The sequence below is a fragment of the Hyalella azteca genome, unplaced genomic scaffold (genome assembly GCF_000764305.2).
Source record: "Hyalella azteca isolate HAZT.00-mixed unplaced genomic scaffold, Hazt_2.0.2 contig17967, whole genome shotgun sequence".
NCBI classification, from domain to species: Eukaryota; Metazoa; Arthropoda; class Malacostraca; order Amphipoda; family Hyalellidae; genus Hyalella; species Hyalella azteca.
In genome coordinates this window covers 151,735-172,344 of record NW_025947728.1, presented here as the reverse complement: position 1 = coordinate 172,344, position 20,610 = coordinate 151,735, and the positions used below count along the sequence as shown (strand labels likewise).

The window sequence follows — 20,610 nt, the reverse complement described above, 5'->3', positions numbered from 1 at the left end:
AGGGCAAGCGATGCCATCTGTGCCTTATTGTGCCCTGGAGAAGCGGGAGGTTTACTTCTACTCTATAGTGTCTTGCATGCTGCAACGGCAGACCATCAGCTACGTGTTAAGAATTATTATCACAAGGGATTGAAGTTCAAAATTGCTACGTGTTAAGAATTATTATACGTGTCATTGAAGTTCAAAATTTGACTTTATGCTAATCATTCTACGTTGCTGAACGATGGAATCATCGACTGAGTTTCTTACATAAAATCAAATTTCTTGAGTCTTCTAACACGTAACAGTTTATTGATGTTTCAGCATCTCAGTTATTTTGATTATGAATTTCTGAGCTTCCCATACATTAATACTACATGTGCAAGGGTTAATCATGATTTACGTATATCATCTGCGGTCGTTTCCTTGAGGCTTTATTCATTTTGAAACGACGCCTTCGGCGCCAAAACAATTCGATCACCGAGCCCTCTCGTTGTGCGATTGATCCGTTGGATGTTTTGATTTCGTTCCTAAATCTCGCCACTATATAAAAGAAAACAGGCAAAAAACTGCAAACAAATGTAATTGAAGTTCAAAACTTTGCATTCATTTCCTTGCGTGTTGCGATTTTGGCCCGTTAGTAACTCTGACTTGACTAGAAGCCCGGTCTTAACGGATGTTTTCTTCTCTATGGGATCAAGATTTTTGTGATGTCCCTTTATCATGTCATTGTTAGCGATTGGCTTGCGGAGATGTGGCCACGCAGAGAATGCCGTCAAGGAGCCAAAGAAACGTAGACATTAGCCGCATGGCTCCACCATGTCACCGTGCGGGCTTTTATTGCCCACCAGAGCTCCAATACGCATCAGAGATGATATAGTGATGCACTAACATCGACATTCCCTTGGCATTTGAAAGGGGAACAGAGGTATACCCACTTGCTCCATCGCTGAGTACTTGTTCTGCTGCGAAAATAAACCGTTGTGTTTGAAATTTATTGCCTCGTTCTCTCTTCAGACTCAAAATAAAATGAAGAGAAGCATGCTCGCTAATTGCTGCTAAAAGAGGCACATACCAGGAGCCGCAGCACGTTCTTCGTCTCGTAAAGATGGCTTGATACGAGCGACACAGAGACAATCTCTGCTTCATCTCTGCTTGCCGACTTGCCGAGAACAAGACCTTCTGTACTGATCTCGTTCCTGGGTTGCTTCACTGAATATATTTGATTCATATACTAATAATAAAACAACTTCAAAACGAGGTTCGCTGTCAAAAAAATTGTGGAAAAATTGAAAGCTTTCACCTATTTTGCTCTGTGAATTAGTTTATTTGAAGTTTAAGCGCGTATAGCTTCAGACACTTTTTGATGATCATTAAGAATTCACTTTCTATATTACCTAATTATCGTGCCAACTATTAGAGCTCAATTTTTATAGCTTTCATAACTTATAACATTGTAACTTTGATAATTATTTTTTTTATAAGAAATGACTTTACATATCGTAAATCGCTAATGCTACGATTACTTGTAATGATGTAAATTGTTAACAAAAGACACGGGATGACAATATCATTGTCATTGCACTTAAATCGAAGTGGCACCTAGCCTGCAAATAAAAGAGGTATTGCCATCATTTAACAGGCTATCATTGCCTGTTAGTAAACAATAAGGTTGCCTAGAATAGCCATACAGAAGTGTAAGTCGTTAACGTCTCAATCGTAACAGTGTTACTACGCTGCCATTTGCTTCTAATTGGATTGTACTTGTACTTAGGAACAAGGAACCCTTCCAGCGTTAATACGGTTTCTCAATAATGCGCTTCACGCAAGTCAAGCAAAGTGCATGCAAATTTGTTGATATTTCTGTTTCATCATCTCGAAGGCACTAAATTTATTCCTTTTATTAAGTTTTTTCCTATAGATGGAAATCAATTACAAAATTTTTATTTGAGGAAGTTCTGAATAGAAATAAATAATTTTATTGTTATCTAAACGATTGAATACCATTACATGCTGAACTTGACCGGCAGTTATCTTCAAAATACAAATTTTTATATGCGCACACCTTTGCAGCAGATGAAAAATTTCTTTGATCCTTTTATTTCAGAACTACTTCTCAAATCTTAATTATATAAAAAATGTAAAAATTCTAGCAAAAATACTTGTAGTATACTTTGGGCAATTATATTACGTTAATTTCAAACTTTGCATGCTTTCTGTTCCACGGCTCTTCTTAGCGAGGAAGGGATTTCCGGCGAAAATTCGTGTAAAGATAAAGCGGTGTCCAACATGCCTATCTAAAACTTATGCTTACTATGTTGTTGTAATTGCCCATCCTGGCAGTGGCGACTAGGGAGGGGGGGGGTGATAGGTCAGTTTTTCCGGGCACTCGGTACCACTGGTAGTTCTACGACCATCACTGGCTCGCTATACTTACTATCGCATATTCGTAGTACCGATGTTTATTCACATATCTGATATCTCCCGCTTCAACTTCAAGCTTGTGGGAATGACCTTTGTTTCATAAAGTAGAGCAAGTTTACTAAGTTTACAAGTGGTTTGGTTGTTCGCTGTATTTCGCTTTGTACCGAGCTTTTTCTTTTTGCTGGATACCCAAGCGGCCGGTGTCAGCTAATCATGACAAGCACACGATCTGCCTTCGATCATCAGGATGCTCTTATCCCTGGTCTGCATCCCATCGCATATATGCCTCCGATCATCAGGATGCTCTTATCCCTGGTCTGCATCCCATCGCATATCTGCCTCCGATCATCAGGATGCTCTTATCCCTGGTCTGCATTCCATCGCATATCTGCCTCCGATCATCAGGATGCTCTTATCCCTGGTCTGCATTCCATCGCATCCTGTTATTCGTTCGTCAGAACGAATTCTCTATCGGCGACATTACGCGGTGAGACGCTCGCTCATCGCACGTATAGCGCCATACAGACGTGGCCGCGGGCTTATACCAGTACGAACAACCTCAACTTTAATGGCTGGTCATGACTAGAGCAAAAATGAACTTATTCATTGTTACAATGTATATATTTGAAGTATATTTTTAATCTACTTTTCATTGCTAGAAAAGATCAATTGTGAAATTATTTAATGTCTATTGCTTTCTGTGGGCAAAGTTAATTAAATTTCTGTTTATGATTCTTTTCAAAGGATTATACGAAAAATATTTTCGAAATTAATTCATATCAGGGTTTCTCCAATCTGTTCGATTTTTATTAGTTTTGTTTGATATTTTCACCAGCGGCTAATTTTAGGTCTAAGTTTTCTTGTTCAAAAATAGGTAAGTTTTTATTGAGTTCTGTAGATGGAAGTTGCCCATACTTTATTATATAAAGTAACTTGGTGGGAATTTTTTCCTTTTTCATTAAAGGAGAAATATTTGGAAAGCAGAAGGCCAAAACAAAAAATTTAGAACGAAATAAATTTGAAAAATTATTTCTACCCGTTTAATCACCCGGAATACTTCTTTCTTTGCCTGTGTGGAGAAACTTGAAAGTTTTACCTCTTGTCCTGTGAATACGTACCCCATGCAACATACATGAACTATAGACTGTAGGATCACCATTATCTTCGTCACAAAACTCGATGAACTTGAATCTCACCACCACTTCCAGAAGGCAGCAAAATAGAGCACCCGGGCTCATGTATTACCTGTTATGGGGTATAGTGCGAGAGGCTCCATAGAGCACAGACATGACCTGTGATTAGCTTCATCACCTCATTTGAAAACCCGTCATCAGCGACCGGCCGCTTCTCGCCATCCAACCTCAACACGGACAGCCTACGGCAACCTGGCCTCATAGCCTGAGGAATATTTCTTTGTTTTGCTCATGTGCTGCCTGAATAAAGTAGGTAATATTGAACATAGGTAATATTGAACATGTATTATGCGTAGATGTTAAGAATGCTAGGAATGCGGGCCGTTATTGTGAGACCGTGGGAAAGGTTGTTTACATTGAAACGTTGACGCTCAGCGTTGCGAGGGACATTCCATTCGAAAGAATGCGCGTCAGTGCGAGGGTTAGGCTTAAGTGTGCGCGACTCTAGCATATATAAGGACCTCAGATTTGGCGCCAAGGGTGGTTGGATATACGGAGGTGGCCGTCACGCACGTACGGTCTGCAGTCAGCAGACACAATGGCCGCGGCCGTGAGGCCGGTGGTTTGTCGTTTTCGAACATTGACGGTCGCGAGAAACCTAGACTATCGAGGCAGCTACGAGTCCGGTGAGCACGTCAAGAAAATCAACATCAACATTGCCGTAACGCTTCCAAAAAGAGAACCTTATTCACGTGCCAAATCAAATGCCACTCGGCAGACTACCTGACAAAACGATAAGTAATGAATACCGGTATCTTGAACCTGAACGTAACGTAAATTTGGTGGAGTAGATCACTCCGATTCACCCAACTTTAAAAGATATGAGACGAGAAGAAACGTCTCTCACTCTATATATACTTTCATTTTAAAATCCCTATTTAATCATGCCAACATGCAGATTCCTCACTAAGAATTATCGTATGAATATCACTGGTGCAAAAGATCAACAAACTAAAACAGTCAAGCTTCCCAGATTCGTCTTTGATTTCGATTGTTTCAATTTGTAGCCAACTATGAATTTTTATTGAACACATCATTTTTATAAAGTTAATGAAGTTCGATTCCCGAATGCGTGAAAACATGTGTGCAAAGTTCACCGAATGCGTGTAAAACTTGTGTGTATTTAAGATATTTCCATTATACAAACATGTGCCAATTCAACCAATTAGCATTTCATTGCTTAAATTCATCTAAGTTTAAACTTATGATTAACAACCAATTTTCTGCATCTCTACTTTGGTTTTGTGTAACAAACTCATTTCAAACTAATATACATTGACAACTATATATATATATATATATGATTGGAGCAAAACTCAAGCAGATTATATCGATAATCATCAGTAGATTTCTCCAAGATACTCGTATTTCCTAGAAATTTAGTCGAAGCTGTCGGCTGGATGTATTTATTTTTATTGTGAATATATAATTCCTGTTCTATCACCATGCGCTGTCTCTTGATTTAAGATAATGATTTTAACCTTTAATTAGAGGATGTACTGATAGGAGCAGGTAGTAATTTCCATGATGCGCCTAAGTTGTTCTCTTCTCTCGCTGCAGATTTGATCTGTAAGTTTGAGTGTCGTGTCCTCTTGGGTGCTCATGCGTGAGATTCGCAACCCTGTCACTGAACAGATCACCGGACACTAGATGCGTTCTTTGTCCGTGTCGTGTTCCCTGCGGACACGTTTCATCTAAAGTTGTTAGCGATTCAAAGATTTTATTTGCTGCTCTGTCATCGTTTTGATTGTACATCAAATTACGTAGCGTCTTGAGAGCCATTGCGTTTCTAAAACCGGTCGTTGATGCCAACATTGATATAGTTATCGTTTGACATTTTCAAGGCAATTTTTAATAATATTTTTTATGAGCTGGTAAATTCGATCCGCACTCTAGTGATATACACCTCAAAATTCATTGCACTCTTCTTTTAAATGGAAAAAATATTTTGAATATAATATTCATTTGAGCTTCCGAATTCCCGGGAGGCATTCCGCGGTTCTCTGACAATTTTATGATCAAGCGCAATGAATTTATCTGAACAAGTACCGGCGTAGTTGTGCGTGCCGCAGAACTTTCTCCTGTCATGATAATATCACAAGACTTGTGACTACTCTGGCCGACTACTGATCTTGTCGCGATGTTCTCCGGTAACGCTGTGTTAAGTCATCCTCCATTGGCAGAGAATTATTCCTGCTACGAACTCCATATAATCAAAAAATTGAATAACACACAATATTCAATCACACAATAAAAATATTTGAATGAAATTCAACTAACAAGTTTGCTTTCAGGGAATGTAATATCAAAGATTCCGCCCAATGAACTGCCATAGTATTATTAAATTGTACAAACATTCTGCAATTTTCACAATTAACCCATGTCTATTTAATGAATAAAAAATGTATTAAATCAAGCAAAATAATACAAAAAAACAGGCGAATTCAATTGGATCAGCAAGCATATAGTAAAACAGATTAATACGAGTATGAAAAGGTAAGACAAAGTTTAATCCATTTTTTGTTCATCACAATATTGGAAGCTCTTATCTTCTAGGATACAAACAACTGAAACTAGACTGACATGTCGCAACGTTGATAATTGTTTTGGCGTATGCATGACGAGCGAAATAATTCGTATCCAACTGGAAATGAATCATAGTTTACAGATAAAATTAGTTAAACAGATTTAATTTTTTACGGAGTTTTATTCATCGTGAATCATCAGAAAATATCGTACCTAATATAAATTTCTAATTAACTTAAGTTCTTTTACTGGAAAAGTTGATTTATTTTTTAAGTTAATGGCTGCATCGATTTTTAAATCAACGGCTTCAAATAAAGCCACAGAAATTATAGACACTGGCCCCGTGTGTTTCATATGAAGGAATAATATTTTCTCAAGAAGCAAAAGCATGTAGGTTTGTGAGGAGCATTTCAGCGCGCCTTATCAGTTAGTTGCGTCTTACATGCCTCGCTGCCAGATCTATCTATATACGCTCAGCTACTCTCATATACGCTCTTTTCCTTGTGCTCCTATATTGCTAGTGCTACTTTCCTTATGATGCTCGTATCGTAATTTCTAGCGCTATTAAATAAGTCTTCAGGTCACTGTATTTTTAGCGTAGCTATTTTGCTTCCTTATACTTGTTCAGGTGTAACTTACAAAACAGTTGCACTAAATTTAATTGTACTGACCAATTATGCGTTGCAATCCGTTCTTCAACTGACTTTCTGTAACTTATTTTCTTCTTTTTTTTTAGCAAAACTCTTATATTTCAACGATGGTTGAGTTTTAAAACCTTTATGGGAATTATTATGAGATTCTTGTGTTGAGATTTTCTGCTCGTGTAGCTGCTGTGCTACTTGTGGCTTTAATTCTCTAGTGCCAGTAAATTTGACACTGTCTTTTGCTTTACTTTCGACTTTGCAATCAAAACTGAACTTTTATGAAAATTAATTAGCATTTGTGGCTGCCTCTGTGCTGTGGTGGATGAACCCTCCGAACAATATCGTCAACTAAAGCTTTCATTTTCACTGAAAAATGTAAAGTAAAGTATACATAAACCTTTTGAAAAAAATGTCTTTTCTCCGCAGCTTATATTGCGTCGCTGTTCTGTAGAGTTCTATTGCCACTGCGCTATTCTGTAGAGTTCTATTTCTAAATTAAACAGAAATAAAATGCGTAGAATGGTTATCCTGTTTCACAAATATCGCTCATTTTTCTTCACCATAAAGGGTGTTATTTAGTTAACTTTCTGATTTCTCGCGTTTGTTTTTCCAGAGGCGCTATAAGAGGTTTTATATCCTCGGTACAAACCAAGCGTTTTTATAGCACGTGTCAGTTAATTAACTTAATCGTTCTTACATCATATATGTAATTTACGAACACTATACAAGGTGCTTTTGTTAATGAGTTTTTGCGAGAAATTTGAAAGTAGAACTTTTTCATTCGATAATTTTGATATGCAATTGATTTTGAGTTTCAGGTCTTCATTCATTAGCCAAGTTCTATTATATTTTCATTCGTTTCAAATCGACATCAGGTTAGAATTTTTCATAAAATGATAATTTTTCAGTGCACTCGAAATTAGATTTATCTAGTTTTGCAGAATTTACATCTATCCTAAATCGTAAATTTTAGAAACTTAAAAATCTGGTTAGACAAATTACCAAAATTATTTACCGTGCCTGGATATTACGTTTAATTTGAACCACGGATTCAAATCATTTACACGATCTTCTGTCATTAACGTTCATTTTCAAGATCAAAGATTACATGCTCAGAATGGAATTGGTGTTCGTAATTTTTACAACAATATTAATTTTGAAATCGACGTCCGCGACTGCCCAGATCAATTGAATGCCTGCATTCATATAACTCGCGGATTTACAATACGGCACAAATTTTCCAGTCCTTGCCTGCTGACCTCCATTGATTTATTCGTCGGGCGACGAGGATCTCATTAGCGGCCCCTTAAATTAGCTCTGTGGCGCGCCGTCGGTTGGACACGTCCTCGTCTCGTCGTTACCGACGAGGAAATCAGCGACAAATTGAAGGCGACTGAAGATCTTAGGCTGCTTTTAGAGTAAAAAATGTTTTAAATACACGCAAAAAATGAGAAAATCTTGAATTCTGTAGAAAATATTGTAAATTACATGCATGAATCTCATTTCTCCTTTCCATGTAATATAGCAAACAGCCTAGTCAGATTGTACATATTTTAAGCATAGCTGGCGGCTCACTAGCATAGCATGATATTATTGCCGGTAAAGTTTTGAAAATTATTTATCAAGATTTCGCCCTGGATCTGCAAACAAAGGTCGGTTCACTCTCTTGAACTCGTGTCAAGCAAGTGCAGCTCATCACTCATTCGCTGCCGTGATGATACGCAGCCTCATCCCCACGTTCTGTCTCGGGCTATTTATTCACAATGATTGACGACTCCGACAATTTCAGGGCTATGGTCGATCTTCGTTGATTTTGATAGTAATTCTACATGCAACAATCAATTTGTTCTGAGATGCTTTCTTCTTGCTGTAATCTAAATATTATTTAAAGAGTCAAAGGAAACAGTTGCAGGCTAGTAACTTCGCACGCATCGATCAATGTTCCTCCTTTTCTGACATGCTAATCATGGAAAATTCCTGTCGTATCCTCCAATTTAAGCATCCATGCGCAACTAATTTGATGTATGCGCAACTAATTTGATGTATGCGCAACTAGTTTGATGTATGCGCAACTAGTTTGAACTAGTTTGTTACTTGTTATTGGCTTTTTTATGAACATGACCAAAAATTTTGTGGTTAGTAGTAGGCTTGCACATGATAGATCTTTGAATTCAGGTTTGTAGACCATGAACAGACAAGTCGTGTGTTGAATAAAGTAAGGTTCTGTTATATATAAAAGAACTTTGTTTTTATACGGCAATGAATAATTACCTAAAAAACTCTGGGGAGAATATTTATCGGAAGGTGGATTTAAAAGCAGTACGGGAATTCTTGTTCTGTCATGAAAACAATATAAGTGATATGTTCTTTTACTGGAGTTCAACCGAACAAGAAGATTATTAACCTGCTTCCAGCGTTCAATGTATTTAAGCGATATCCTGTTCATTTAACTTCGTGAAATGCTGAGGATTGGAAGCGCAGTGACTGTTTTGTGTTTAAATCATCACCACGTCAACATGGAAGAAATTTCTGTTCATCAAAAGCGCATAAATTCAACTATAAATTTATAAGGGGATTTGTTATGGGCAAATTCTAGTTAAAAGTGGTCGCAAATCCACACTCTGATACTCTGAACGTTTATTCATATGTTTTAAGTTAATTCTTTATTGATTTGGCGTTCGGGCAACACAGCTAACTTATTTTAGCGTATTTGCTGTACTTACGTCAGTAACTCACAGTTAGTCCCATGTCCTTTTATTGCTCTTGAATCACAAACAAATATCAATAATTTACTCCATTATCATGTATTTCTTGAATAGTTCAATTAACTTTCTAGTGCCTATCACCAAGATATAACGCTATCATGTTAGGTGCGCTTCTCTTCCCAATAGCATCCACCTGAAAATAAAATGATAATCCATTAAATTTTTTAGAGGCGTAAATCTGATTTTTACCACCTAAAACTATAATTATTATCACCAAAATTTTTATGCGGTCTAAATCTAATTTTTATCACCTTAATCTATAATTATAATCACCCGACATTTTTGGTGCGCAGATCCGCGTGGTGCTGCGCATCTCTCCCCTGGTGCGGCTGCTGGAGCACGAGGCCGCGGTGCTCTGCCTTGACAAGAAGCGGCGTCAAGTGACCCTTGTCGACCCCCTCGCCCCCCCGCCCCGCGACACGCGGCTGGGTGTCGTCGCGCCTAAAATGTTCGCCTTCGACCAGGTCTACAGTCAGGACGATGCCCAGGTGTGTTTTACATTCTATCAAATTTCATTAAAAATTATGACATATTTATTAAGATGACTTTTATGTTAAGCAACTTGTCTAAATTAAGGCCTCTACTCTAATTATACGAATATATTTTAACGTATCAAATTATTAAAAATTTTGTGTTACAATGAGGACAGTTGTTGGCATATTTTTTAGTCGTTTGTTCTCTCATAAATTGAAATATACTTCGAGGAATGGGTTGAAGGTGGATGCGTGTATGTTTCTATGTATAGAAATGCAGCTTGCCGATGACAAACAGAAATATGCTCGAGCGATGAAAGAAAACTTGTTTTCATAGTACAAAGGAAAAAGTTATAAGATGCAAACTTTGAGCTTACCCTGCACTTATCAAGTATTATGTTCACTAACAAAATGTTTCAGTGGCACGAAAATAACGACTAAAAAAATATCTGGGTAAGAATCTTGTTCGTCTTTGGCCCGCCATGGTTTTCAGGACCAATAATTAATCATTCAGATGGTAAAAATTAATCAAGCATTGCAAGTATATATCTGTTCATTTACACAAATCATTGCACATTGCTTCCAAATTTTATCCACTTGTCACAACGTTATTCCTACGGCGCGCAGAGCGACGTCGTGTCTGGCGCTACAGTGGACGTGCTACACGCGGTGCTCGCAGGCAACGATGGCTGCATCCTGTGCTTCGGTGGTTCGCTGCTGGGCAAGTCCTACACGATGGTAGGGCTGCACGGCGCCCAGCAGCAGCTGGGCATCATGCCCAGCTGTGTGGCGTGGCTCTACGCTGCCATCGCCCGCCTCAAGGCAAATGCCGCTGTGCGCTTCAGCGTCCGCGTCTCCGCCGTGGCTGTTGATGCTACCGGGGCAAACGTTAAGGATCTTCTCGCTCAGTCTGCGTACGGTTAGTGATCTTACTGCGCAATATGAACTAAAATTGTGACTCAAAAAAAAGCAGTGGGTGCGACAGTATTTTAGACTACGATATAATTTTGTTTTGTGCCTTAACATTTCAATTGTCGCTGCAATGTTTCTTAATTAACATTTCTAACTTCACTCCTCACCTCACTTGTCCAGACGGCGGTAACAGCCCCATCAGTGCGCCGCGTGACGGCGTGGTGGGTGGAGGTGTGCTGTCGTCCCTTTGTGAGCTGCGCGCGCCCACCGCTGAAACTGCAGCCCACTACCTCGACGTGGCCTTAGCGGGGCGTTCATCTCTGGCCCTCTCTTCCGTGAGTATTAGAGGGGCGTTCATCTCTGGCCCTCTCTTCCGTGAGTATTAGCAGGGCGTTCATCTCTGGCCCTCTCTTCCGTGAGTATTAGCTGTCTCTTATACACATCTAGATGTGTATAAGAGACAGTATTAGCAGGGCGTTCATCTCTGGCCCTCTCTTCCGTGTTCATCTCTGGCCCTCTCTTCCGTGAGTATTAGCAGGGCGTTCATCTCTGGCCCTCTCTTCCTTGAGTATTAGCAGGGCGTTCATCTCTGGCGCTCTCTTCCGTGAGTATTAGCAGGGCGTTCATCTCTGGCCCTCTCTTCCGTGAGTATTAGCGGGACCTTCATCTCTGGCCCTCTTCACTCTGAGTATCATTATATTCGTGGCAGATAGTAACGGAAAATCCGTGAATTCAATGTCTGTAAGAGCCTGCAAATTTGATGAAAATATATCAGCAAAGAGTGGTCTGAAGTTACCTATTTTTCGATCTTGGTCGGTTATTATATCATTATCATATTCCTTAATACTTTCCATCGACTAATCCTAAATGGTTTCAACATTTCTTAATTAATGCCTGCAGGTTCTCCAGCAGCAGCAACAAAAACAACAAGGAGCTGTAATTTTTCCAGGGTCTGCCACTCTGGTATACTCTCTCCACATATACCAGTACGCCGTCGACAAAAATGGCAAAGGCGGAGGTAAGAAAACTGACTTGAAATAACGATTACAGTGTGACTTTTTTAGAATAAATTCGTTAATTCTGACGTTTCTGAACTTTCTTGATCAGTGCATTATTTACAGAGGTTAGCCTATGAAAGGAAGACTCCAGCGGTTTCATTAACTAATCACAGTTTTTTAATATTTATTGATATCCTCTGTAGGCGGGACTGTTCACTCAAATTTTTATTCACTGTTTTTAATCTTCATTGGTACCCAATGTAACAGGGATTGTTTACTATGATATCTATTCACTGTTTTTAATCTTTATTGTATCATTTGTATCATACAGTGGGCAGTGCAATTTTGAATATTACACCCGTTCTTCTCACATTGATTTTCAGTTGTAGGCGGACGAAGCCGACTGCACATGATCGACGTGGGCGACATGAGTGCGCGGCACGGCAGCAACAGCATGTCTCTCACGAGCCTCACGTCTGTCCTGCTCGCCATCTTTGACGGACAGAAATATCTCCCGCACAGGTGAAGATTTTTTTTATTCCATGTCAAAGATTTCAGGCCGTATTACTTACGTCGGCTTGACAATTAAAAAACTTAAAAATCCTGCAACATATGCTTCGATGTTTTTTTTTTTTTTGCAAAGGAACGAAAATTCCAATCTTTCCAAACTAGCTTGCGTTAAAGACACCGCATGTTTGATTAATAAGCAAATTAAACAGCAAACTCAGATATATTTAATGCACAAACGATAATAGCTGCTGATAAAATAAAAACTTATATCGTAACCGGCCATTGATACTTTAAGGAAAATTTTTTGTAAACAAATTGATCTTCTTTAACAGAAAAAATTCCTATTACCGAGCGTAAATCAAAAACAAGTAGACAGGTATGTTTTTTTGGCATAAAATTGTTACAATTTCATGCACTTTTTTGGCATAAATTGTTTCAATTAACTAAATCTTTGTAATGACCCGCAGGGAGAACAAGCTGACAGGCGTGTTGCGCGAGGCGCTCAACTCGCTGACGTGTCACACTGCGCTCGTCGTGCACGTCTCGCCTGCCGCTCGTCACGCCCACCACAACCTCACGACGCTCCAGCTCGCCGCCCGCGTCCACCGCACCCGCCGCAAGAAAATACGAGTACGACAACTGCGTTGGGCAGAGAGAGCGGAATTAATAATATGAGTAGCATTTCAAAGAAATTCCAATTAAAAGATCTCAAACGATTCCGGGATCAGATTGAAATAGTCGGGTGTTCACTTATACGCTGATACTAAAATAGCATTAGTGAAAATATAGGATAGGGATTAAATAATCGAATACAAACTTCCCTACTAATCCTAACTTATTTACATTTAAATATGTTTAACTATTGTAATAATTTCCGTCGATGTGAGTGACTTCTTCTTGCGCAGGGCATGACCGGTAGCGGGTCTTCTGGGTCATCAGGGTCGAGAAAATCTTCAGGAGGAGAGACGTCAGCGGGATCCTCATCTCTTGACTTCTCCTCGTCAGACCAGAGCTGCGACACCGTCATTTACATCGGCGGTGGTGGTCCCGGTGACTCTACAGACGGCGAGCATCCACCTATCTTCATGTCACACCACATCCGACAGCCCAGGCCGTTAGGACTCCAGAGACTTCGATCTTTGGAGCAGTTACGAGCACAGTCGGCAAGTCCAACACCCAGCATGAGACGAACGGCATCTGCCAGTCCCACTCCAACATCCCGTTCCGTCCCCAACGGGAAACCATTTTTCAAACGAAAACCTTGTCCACCTCCGCGGACAGTCAGCAACAATTCCCTCAACTACAGCAACAATAACAGTCCGATGTTTCATCCTCTCCACGTTGGTTTCATTCGACATCAGCCTGGCGTGAGTCAAATTCACTACCCTGCCACAGGACAGACTAAGAAGCCTTTCTTATCTACTTTTAAACCATTTTCTACTATTGCCACTTCAAGACAGAATAACAACGTTCATAGTAAAAGTCTTGAAGATAACTTGAATGTTGTAAATGGAAATCAATCTCCAATGAGCAATTTTGGGTCAACCGATAAGCTGCCTAATCATAAAGCGTATCAAGAACCCAACAATTTAGTGCCTACAGCCTTATCTCCAAATCAGGAGTTTTCTAACGTACAAAATATGCGTTATTATCAGCTGACTCAGCAGCAGTTGCACCAACAACAACTATTCAATGAACATTGTTTAAGAGAACAACGTAAAGTATTAGAACAAGCAGCATCCACGGAACACCAGCCTGCAATAAAACCACAACTGAAAACCATATCGGCCTCCGTCATTCCATCCCAAAATCCAAACGTAGAAATATCGCGTAATGGCAAGCAAGAAACCCCGTCGGATGAGCAATGGATCGATGGTCCCAGGGTACACAAGTCGCGCGTAGTCGCTTCACGCAATAACGGTAGAAGCGAACAGCAAGATGAGACTTGGGTAGACGGACCACAAATGAGCACCCAAAGCAATGGGACGCAAGTGTCGGCTGCCACCTCTTCTGCTCAACCCGGAACCTACGGATTCATGGACGACCATAAGAAATCCATGATCGAAAAGTGGGTTGAAGTTCAGACGGCGCAGGTCGTAAATCAAATAACTGGTAAGGTTCCTCCACAATCAAAACATGCTCTGAATATGACAGATCAAAATATTACTTCTGATAATAAAACAGAATTTAGTAACAAAAATGATACAAAAGATGAATCAGTGCCACTCACGCACTTGACTCAGTTCCGTGTTTGCGATGAATCCACAAATGGAAGCGATGTTGATACCTTAAGTGAAGACCCGTCAGCTTCTGGTGTTCCACCGCTGGAACAACCAAGCCTCATTGAAGAACTCGTCAGGAAAAACTTCATACCCAGCGGCTGTCTAGAAATCTTCGATGATCGTTCTAAGGCTGAACCTTCGCTTGATCACATACAGATATCGAGTGCCGATGAGACCAACAAGATTGTTTCGGATGGTTCTACTAAAGGTAGAGGATCACCGGAAACTACTTCATTAGGCGGCGAGCTTTCGATCGACGAGGTCTGCTCTCAGTGCGAGGCGCTGGCAGAAGAGTGCGAAGAGCTCAGTTCACTTCTATCTTGTGAAGAAGAAGAGTGTAAAAGACAAGCACCTCAAGGATTAGGTGAGGGTTCTCCTTATTTATTAAAAAACTCAAATTATAAAATTCAAATCTTCATACCATTTGACTCTTTTTCATTTTTTTAATCAACTATCTCACGTTCCAAACTAGTTTAGGATTTTTAACTATCAAATGAGAACTCAGTACAGCTCAAATTTTCGGAAAGTAGAATATAGTAGTTTTGGATGTTTATTTCACTTACATTCAGTCCCATACCGTGTGAAATTAATTGCAATCAGAATATTTTTTCATTGCACCTGAAGTTCAAATTGATTACTTTTTTAATTGTACTACCAGCAACGGTGTTAGAGGAGCCTGAGCTGGAGTCAGCCGTAGCCGCAGAGGAGGCAGAGATGCGGGCTGCTGACATCGCCCACCCGGACCCCGAAAGCGAGCTCGACTGCCTCTCGAAGATGGACACGCTGAAGAGCAGCCGAGCGGGTGGAGACGATGGCAACGAAGCAGATGAAGAATCTTCTGAGTTTGGATCTCTTAGGAAACCGTTGTCTCAAAATACGAAGCCAGGTGAATTGGCGAGAAACGTAGGACTAATATGCAGGACCCCTGCAGAAGATGGCGCTAAACATGTGGTCTACCGCAAAAGATGCATCAAGAGAACATCAACCTCTTCTGATACCAACGATCACGACTGTGTCGTGAAGTGCGACGGGGGAAAACAGTTTGGCGCGTCATCCCGCACCCCGCCCGAGATGCTCATGATAGACTTGCCGGCTTATCCTGTTGTATCTGTCGACTGCGGAACTCAGGTGACAGCAATTTTTCTCGTTGTTGTTAGGTTCACGATCTTATAGTTTAATCCGTAAAGTAACTGAACTGCATGCATGTTCGCGGTTCTCGTTCCTACTTATGACAGTGATTATAATATCTCGTTAAAAATGTAGAACTAATTTGAATTTTAGTCTATAACTGTCCAGTGAACTATCAACAACAATTTCCTTTCTTCTTTTCCATACATCCCACCACGCCACAGATAATAACCAAAATCTAATTGGAAATTATTGCAAACAAATTGTTGTTGAATTATGTTGCAAACGAAATGTTTACTACTTGTATTTCTGTCGGAATTTCTACCTATACTCACTTATTTCATTGGAACATGAAAATATTCAGTTAATTGGGCCAGTCATTTGGACTTTTATTTTGACGCTCCCCATCCAGGTGAATGAGAAGGACCTGATGTCAACGTCAGTGTCCAGCGGCAGCAGTAGCGACCCTAACACCAGCATCGGGGACGACCACCCGCTGCGGGTGCTGTCAGAGGAAAACCTCACTTGTGCTTCCAACTTCACAGGTCTGTTCGTACATCAGTAAGCTAAAGTTATTTGTATTCTGTTTGATTATATTATAACGAGGTTTTTCAGCGTTTTCTCTTCAGTCGACTACACAATACTACTGTCACGAATTGTTCTTCTAAGAGCGGAAGATTTTTGCATTCTTGTGCGCCAAATTCTGATATGCGTGAATTTTGTTCCCTCGCGTTTAGTTTGAAATTAATATTCTCGGATATTGGTAGAGGAAAGAGAAATTACCCCATTTAACACAGAGATTAATGCATTAGTAATAAACACATTTATTCCTAACTTTTTTCAAGTTGCTGCTTCTGATCCTTAATTTCAAACCCAGACTCTTACTCTCAAATGGGAGAGACTGGAGGCGAAGAGGATTCGGATGGCGACTCTCGCCCTTTCAGTCTATTGGAAGTCACGGAGTATGCGAAGCTGGGACAAGCTCTCTCCAATAATTCTTCTAACAAGAACTTGAGAGAGCTCGCTAAAATACACGCATTGTATATGTCCTTAGCGCAGCCCAATTCTAATATTAGTTTCGATGATTCACAACTCCAGCCTTCATCTTTATTAGAAATCCTTGCCAGCAGCCGAGACTCGTTGATCGAACAGCCAAAGCCAGAGGTCGACTACGAAAGTATCAGCAGTGATTTTGTATCTGCAGTAGATCTGAAAGTAGACTGCGATTCATGCAATAAAACGAAGCACGGTTCTGAAGCGTCAGTTCAGGACGAAGACACCAACAAGAAGTCAACATGTCAACTTACGAGCAATCCAATGATGCCTCGAGTTGGCAATTGCATCTGTGATACCCAGCCTTGTTCAGACACATTGCCATCGATGTTCTCGAACTGGCATGACTCAGAAAAAGGGTCGCATTACAGTCTCATGAAAAACCGGTCAGAAACGAGTGTAAATTTATGTGATTTTAATACTCTAGAAATGAAAGATCCCGGCCGCTCGGTAGACGTAGCTCGGACTGATCGTGTTCCAATTAATGGAGTTCCGGTGCCTCATTTTATTGAAGACTCGGATGCCAGTATTGTTCTACGAAACACAGGGCAGTACAGCAAATATTCTCTTTCTAAAATTGAAGTAGAGGTGCCTCAACCGAGCGTAAAGGATCATCATAGTGATAACGAAAGTGACTGTGTTAGTAATATAAGCGACGATTCAGATTATGTTATCAGAACGTCGAAGTTTTCTAAATTTTTATGTGTTGGTGTGGGAAGGACTAAATCTAAGACTCCATATAAAATAGCCAAAACAAATTTTAAGAATGAGTCAAAGAAAAATTCTAAAATGAAGGACGGTAGTAATAAGATAAAATTTCAATCGTCCAAAAATCAAGATGACTCTAATCCGCCAGAATTCGGTTCAAAAAACGCATTAAAGTCTCCCTCGAAAGCTCCTTCGCAGAATCTTAGCAAAAGCAGCAGCAGTGGAAGTTCCAATAGTTCTGCCGGCACTGGATGGAAGAGCGATGCTTCTTCAGGCTTGGTTGGAGGTCGATGGATTTCCAAAGGAAATGCATACAAAGGAACATCTTATAACGCCAGTAACTTTGGCACAAGTTCATCTTTCTCTTATGAAACCGCTCCCGCTGAAGGATATGACTCCGGTAACGACTCAGGAATAACTCTGGAGAGAACAATACGTGAAAAGACTGAGCCATCTTGGAATACGGAATTGAATGCATCTACAGGAAATCCAAAAAGGCTACCCATTCAACCCAGCATCCCTACCAAGTCTGGGACGAGCAGTTCTATAGGTACAACGCCGTCCCTTGGAGAATCTTCTGGGTATGGTAGCATGGCCAGAGACTCGGAGTGTTCTTCTTTCAGCTCTTCACAAGACTCTGAAATGGACGAAGAGCACAAGCGGGAAAGGCAACGGGCCCGACACAGCTCCCGTTTACCTTCAGTCCAAGTTCAAACGTTCACGGAAGAAGACATCCAGAGATACGAGAGCCGATCTCGAACTGCGGAATGTTTGCAGCTGCAGAAGGAGCAACGAAGTCAGATGGACATCGCTGCCCTCAAGTCCCGTCAAGAGAAGCTCAAATTAGAGTTGGCAGAGGCGAAGAACAAGCTAAACATTCCAGACAAGTCGTGGTCCTACGAACGTAAGTCAAACGTACGTATTGCTTCCTTGTTGTTTTAGTTTGCACTTGATCAAACAATTATTTTTATGTTTTGAATTATACTTTCGAAGTGGATCTAAAATAAACATTGCAATCGCATGTAACTAAATAGGTTCACGTGTATGTTCATCAACATTTTCTTCTTTTTGTAGAATTTTTTAATTGGAATGTGTCATGTTTCGCATTTCATCCAGATTTTTCTTTCGAGGAAATCTTCAGCGTGATTAGACTTGCAAGACGAAACTATAGTCGAAATTATATTAAACTTGGTGTGTCGTTAAATGCACGTAAAAACTCCTGATAATTTTACACCATTTGAAAATTAATATGATTGTCCTTAGTATTGGAGCGAAATTTGTTGCTATGAAAAAATCAACTGCCAGTTCATTTCAAAACGAGAAAACATATTGTTTGAATCCGTGTCATCCATGTTCAATATAGTCTTTCTTATCACCACATTTTTTCCTCATCCACACTTAATTATCGAGAATCTATTTAAAGTTAAGAATATATATTTGCAGTTCACGTAGCCGGAGCCTGCGAGCAGAACAAGTTGGACTCCACCATCGCTGTGTTGGCGCTTGCGAGGGAGACTGAAATATTGCAGAAGAGAGTCGACGCCGCTAGAAGCCGCGTGCTCTGCACCACGTCCTTCCTTCCTCGAGGTCCCCAAGGACTGCTCGAGCACACGAAGCTTCACGATAAAACATTTACCCAGGATGAAGTTGCTTTATGATTACAATAGAGGCCTACAAGTAGCGGTCATATTTTCATAAGTACTGCTGCCATTGCGTAACCTTCCCTAATCAGATGATCAGTTGTTAAAGAAGAGTGTCGCTCGTGTTTGAATTAAATAATTCAAGTTAATGATAATATATTGCTTTTTCATATCAGATCATATTGCAAAATGGTTGAGAAGTAATTTTACAGAAAATATGCACTCACGTTATGATTACACCACCCCGTCAATGTAGCGGTAGTTTCTATTTACAGTACGTGAATGACGAACTTTCATTGATTATATCATACCTATTTATGAGATGTACTTCTTATTAGAATGAATGAAACTTCAGGAGTTTTGTAATTTTTTACGTGGACTGAATCCTATAATGAAACACTCCTCCTTACATCTGGGTGAAAGGTTCAAAGTAGTTTGATAACAGTGTAAATGAATCTTGTGATCTCTGTATCATAGAACTGTGTGAGAGGTTTTCCTTTCTCTGACTCATAAGTTATATCGCCTACTGTTAGTCTATTTGTGTGTTGTGTCCTCACGCATGTTTTTATTTGATCTCATTTAACGCGCAGACTCGATTTACTAGCAACACAAACCATTTCCATGCTATTGCTTTAAATTTTTAAATTTTCTTTGCCATGCGTAATGATAAATAAATAATATGCATGATCATGAAAGTGCAGGCGCACGTTGTCCATCTATCTTAATACACGATTGCAATGAGTCTTAGCGTTTTCCTTCAGATATTTATGATGTTATTGCGGCACCGTTAACTCTTAATGTGAGTCACAGCATTTTCCATCTAAACTTCATAACATAAAACTTTTTTTACCGTTTCAATATTTGGTTTAACCGCACGTCACCTGAAGAAATATTGATGCAATGAGTTTATTACCTAAAATTTTTCTGCTTTGACAAAATATTTATTGAATTTTTATTTAACTATAAAATGAATGCTGGAACATACCAATAGTAAAAAAATGTCATAAAGGCTAATAAAGCTTCACTAGCGTTTCATTTCAAGGGCAGACGGGACAGGGAATGACGGTTTTTATGGTGTGTTCTTTGAGTGATGAAATAGTCAATTATTTATAATCTAAATAAATATTTGTTATAGAGTGATGGTTTCTGTACCTCTTTAGCGTCGAATCACCTGAAGAATATTGAACAACCCAAACGTGAGCAAGAGGTTTTCGAAAACTCGGGCGTGATTTCATTTCAATCTGTGAAACAGATTCGAATGGATTGCCTTTATTGTGAACCGGAGGAATGGTCACGGAAGCTTCCAATGGATCGAATCAATCAAGTCACAAATGCTTGAAAGTGACTTTGGTGTAATGAACGCTCTCGAAATGTT

General features: G+C 39.9%; 1 protein-coding gene across 2 annotated transcripts in view; it reads left to right on the top strand.

Annotated features, from left to right (window-relative positions):
- LOC108673440 overlaps positions 1-20,371 on the top strand; it is an 87,533-nt gene extending 67,162 nt beyond the window's left edge. Inside the window, exons 3-13 of one of the 2 annotated variants that reach the window (XM_018161275.2) lie at positions 9,825-10,019; positions 10,632-10,923; positions 11,097-11,251; positions 11,817-11,934; positions 12,298-12,436; positions 12,892-13,054; positions 13,330-15,070; positions 15,365-15,834; positions 16,247-16,379; positions 16,712-18,499; positions 19,039-20,371. In XM_018161275.2, the coding sequence (XP_018016764.1) occupies positions 9,825-10,019; positions 10,632-10,923; positions 11,097-11,251; positions 11,817-11,934; positions 12,298-12,436; positions 12,892-13,054; positions 13,330-15,070; positions 15,365-15,834; positions 16,247-16,379; positions 16,712-18,499; positions 19,039-19,253 (5,409 nt within the window). In that variant the 3' untranslated portion in view covers positions 19,254-20,371. Of the gene's footprint in view, positions 1-9,824; positions 10,020-10,631; positions 10,924-11,096; positions 11,252-11,816; positions 11,935-12,297; positions 12,437-12,891; positions 13,055-13,329; positions 15,071-15,364; positions 15,835-16,246; positions 16,380-16,711; positions 18,511-19,038 lie in introns of both variants that reach the window. The other variant, XM_047885441.1, reaches the window with a different exon arrangement.
- Positions 20,372-20,610: the final 239 nt, after the last annotated feature.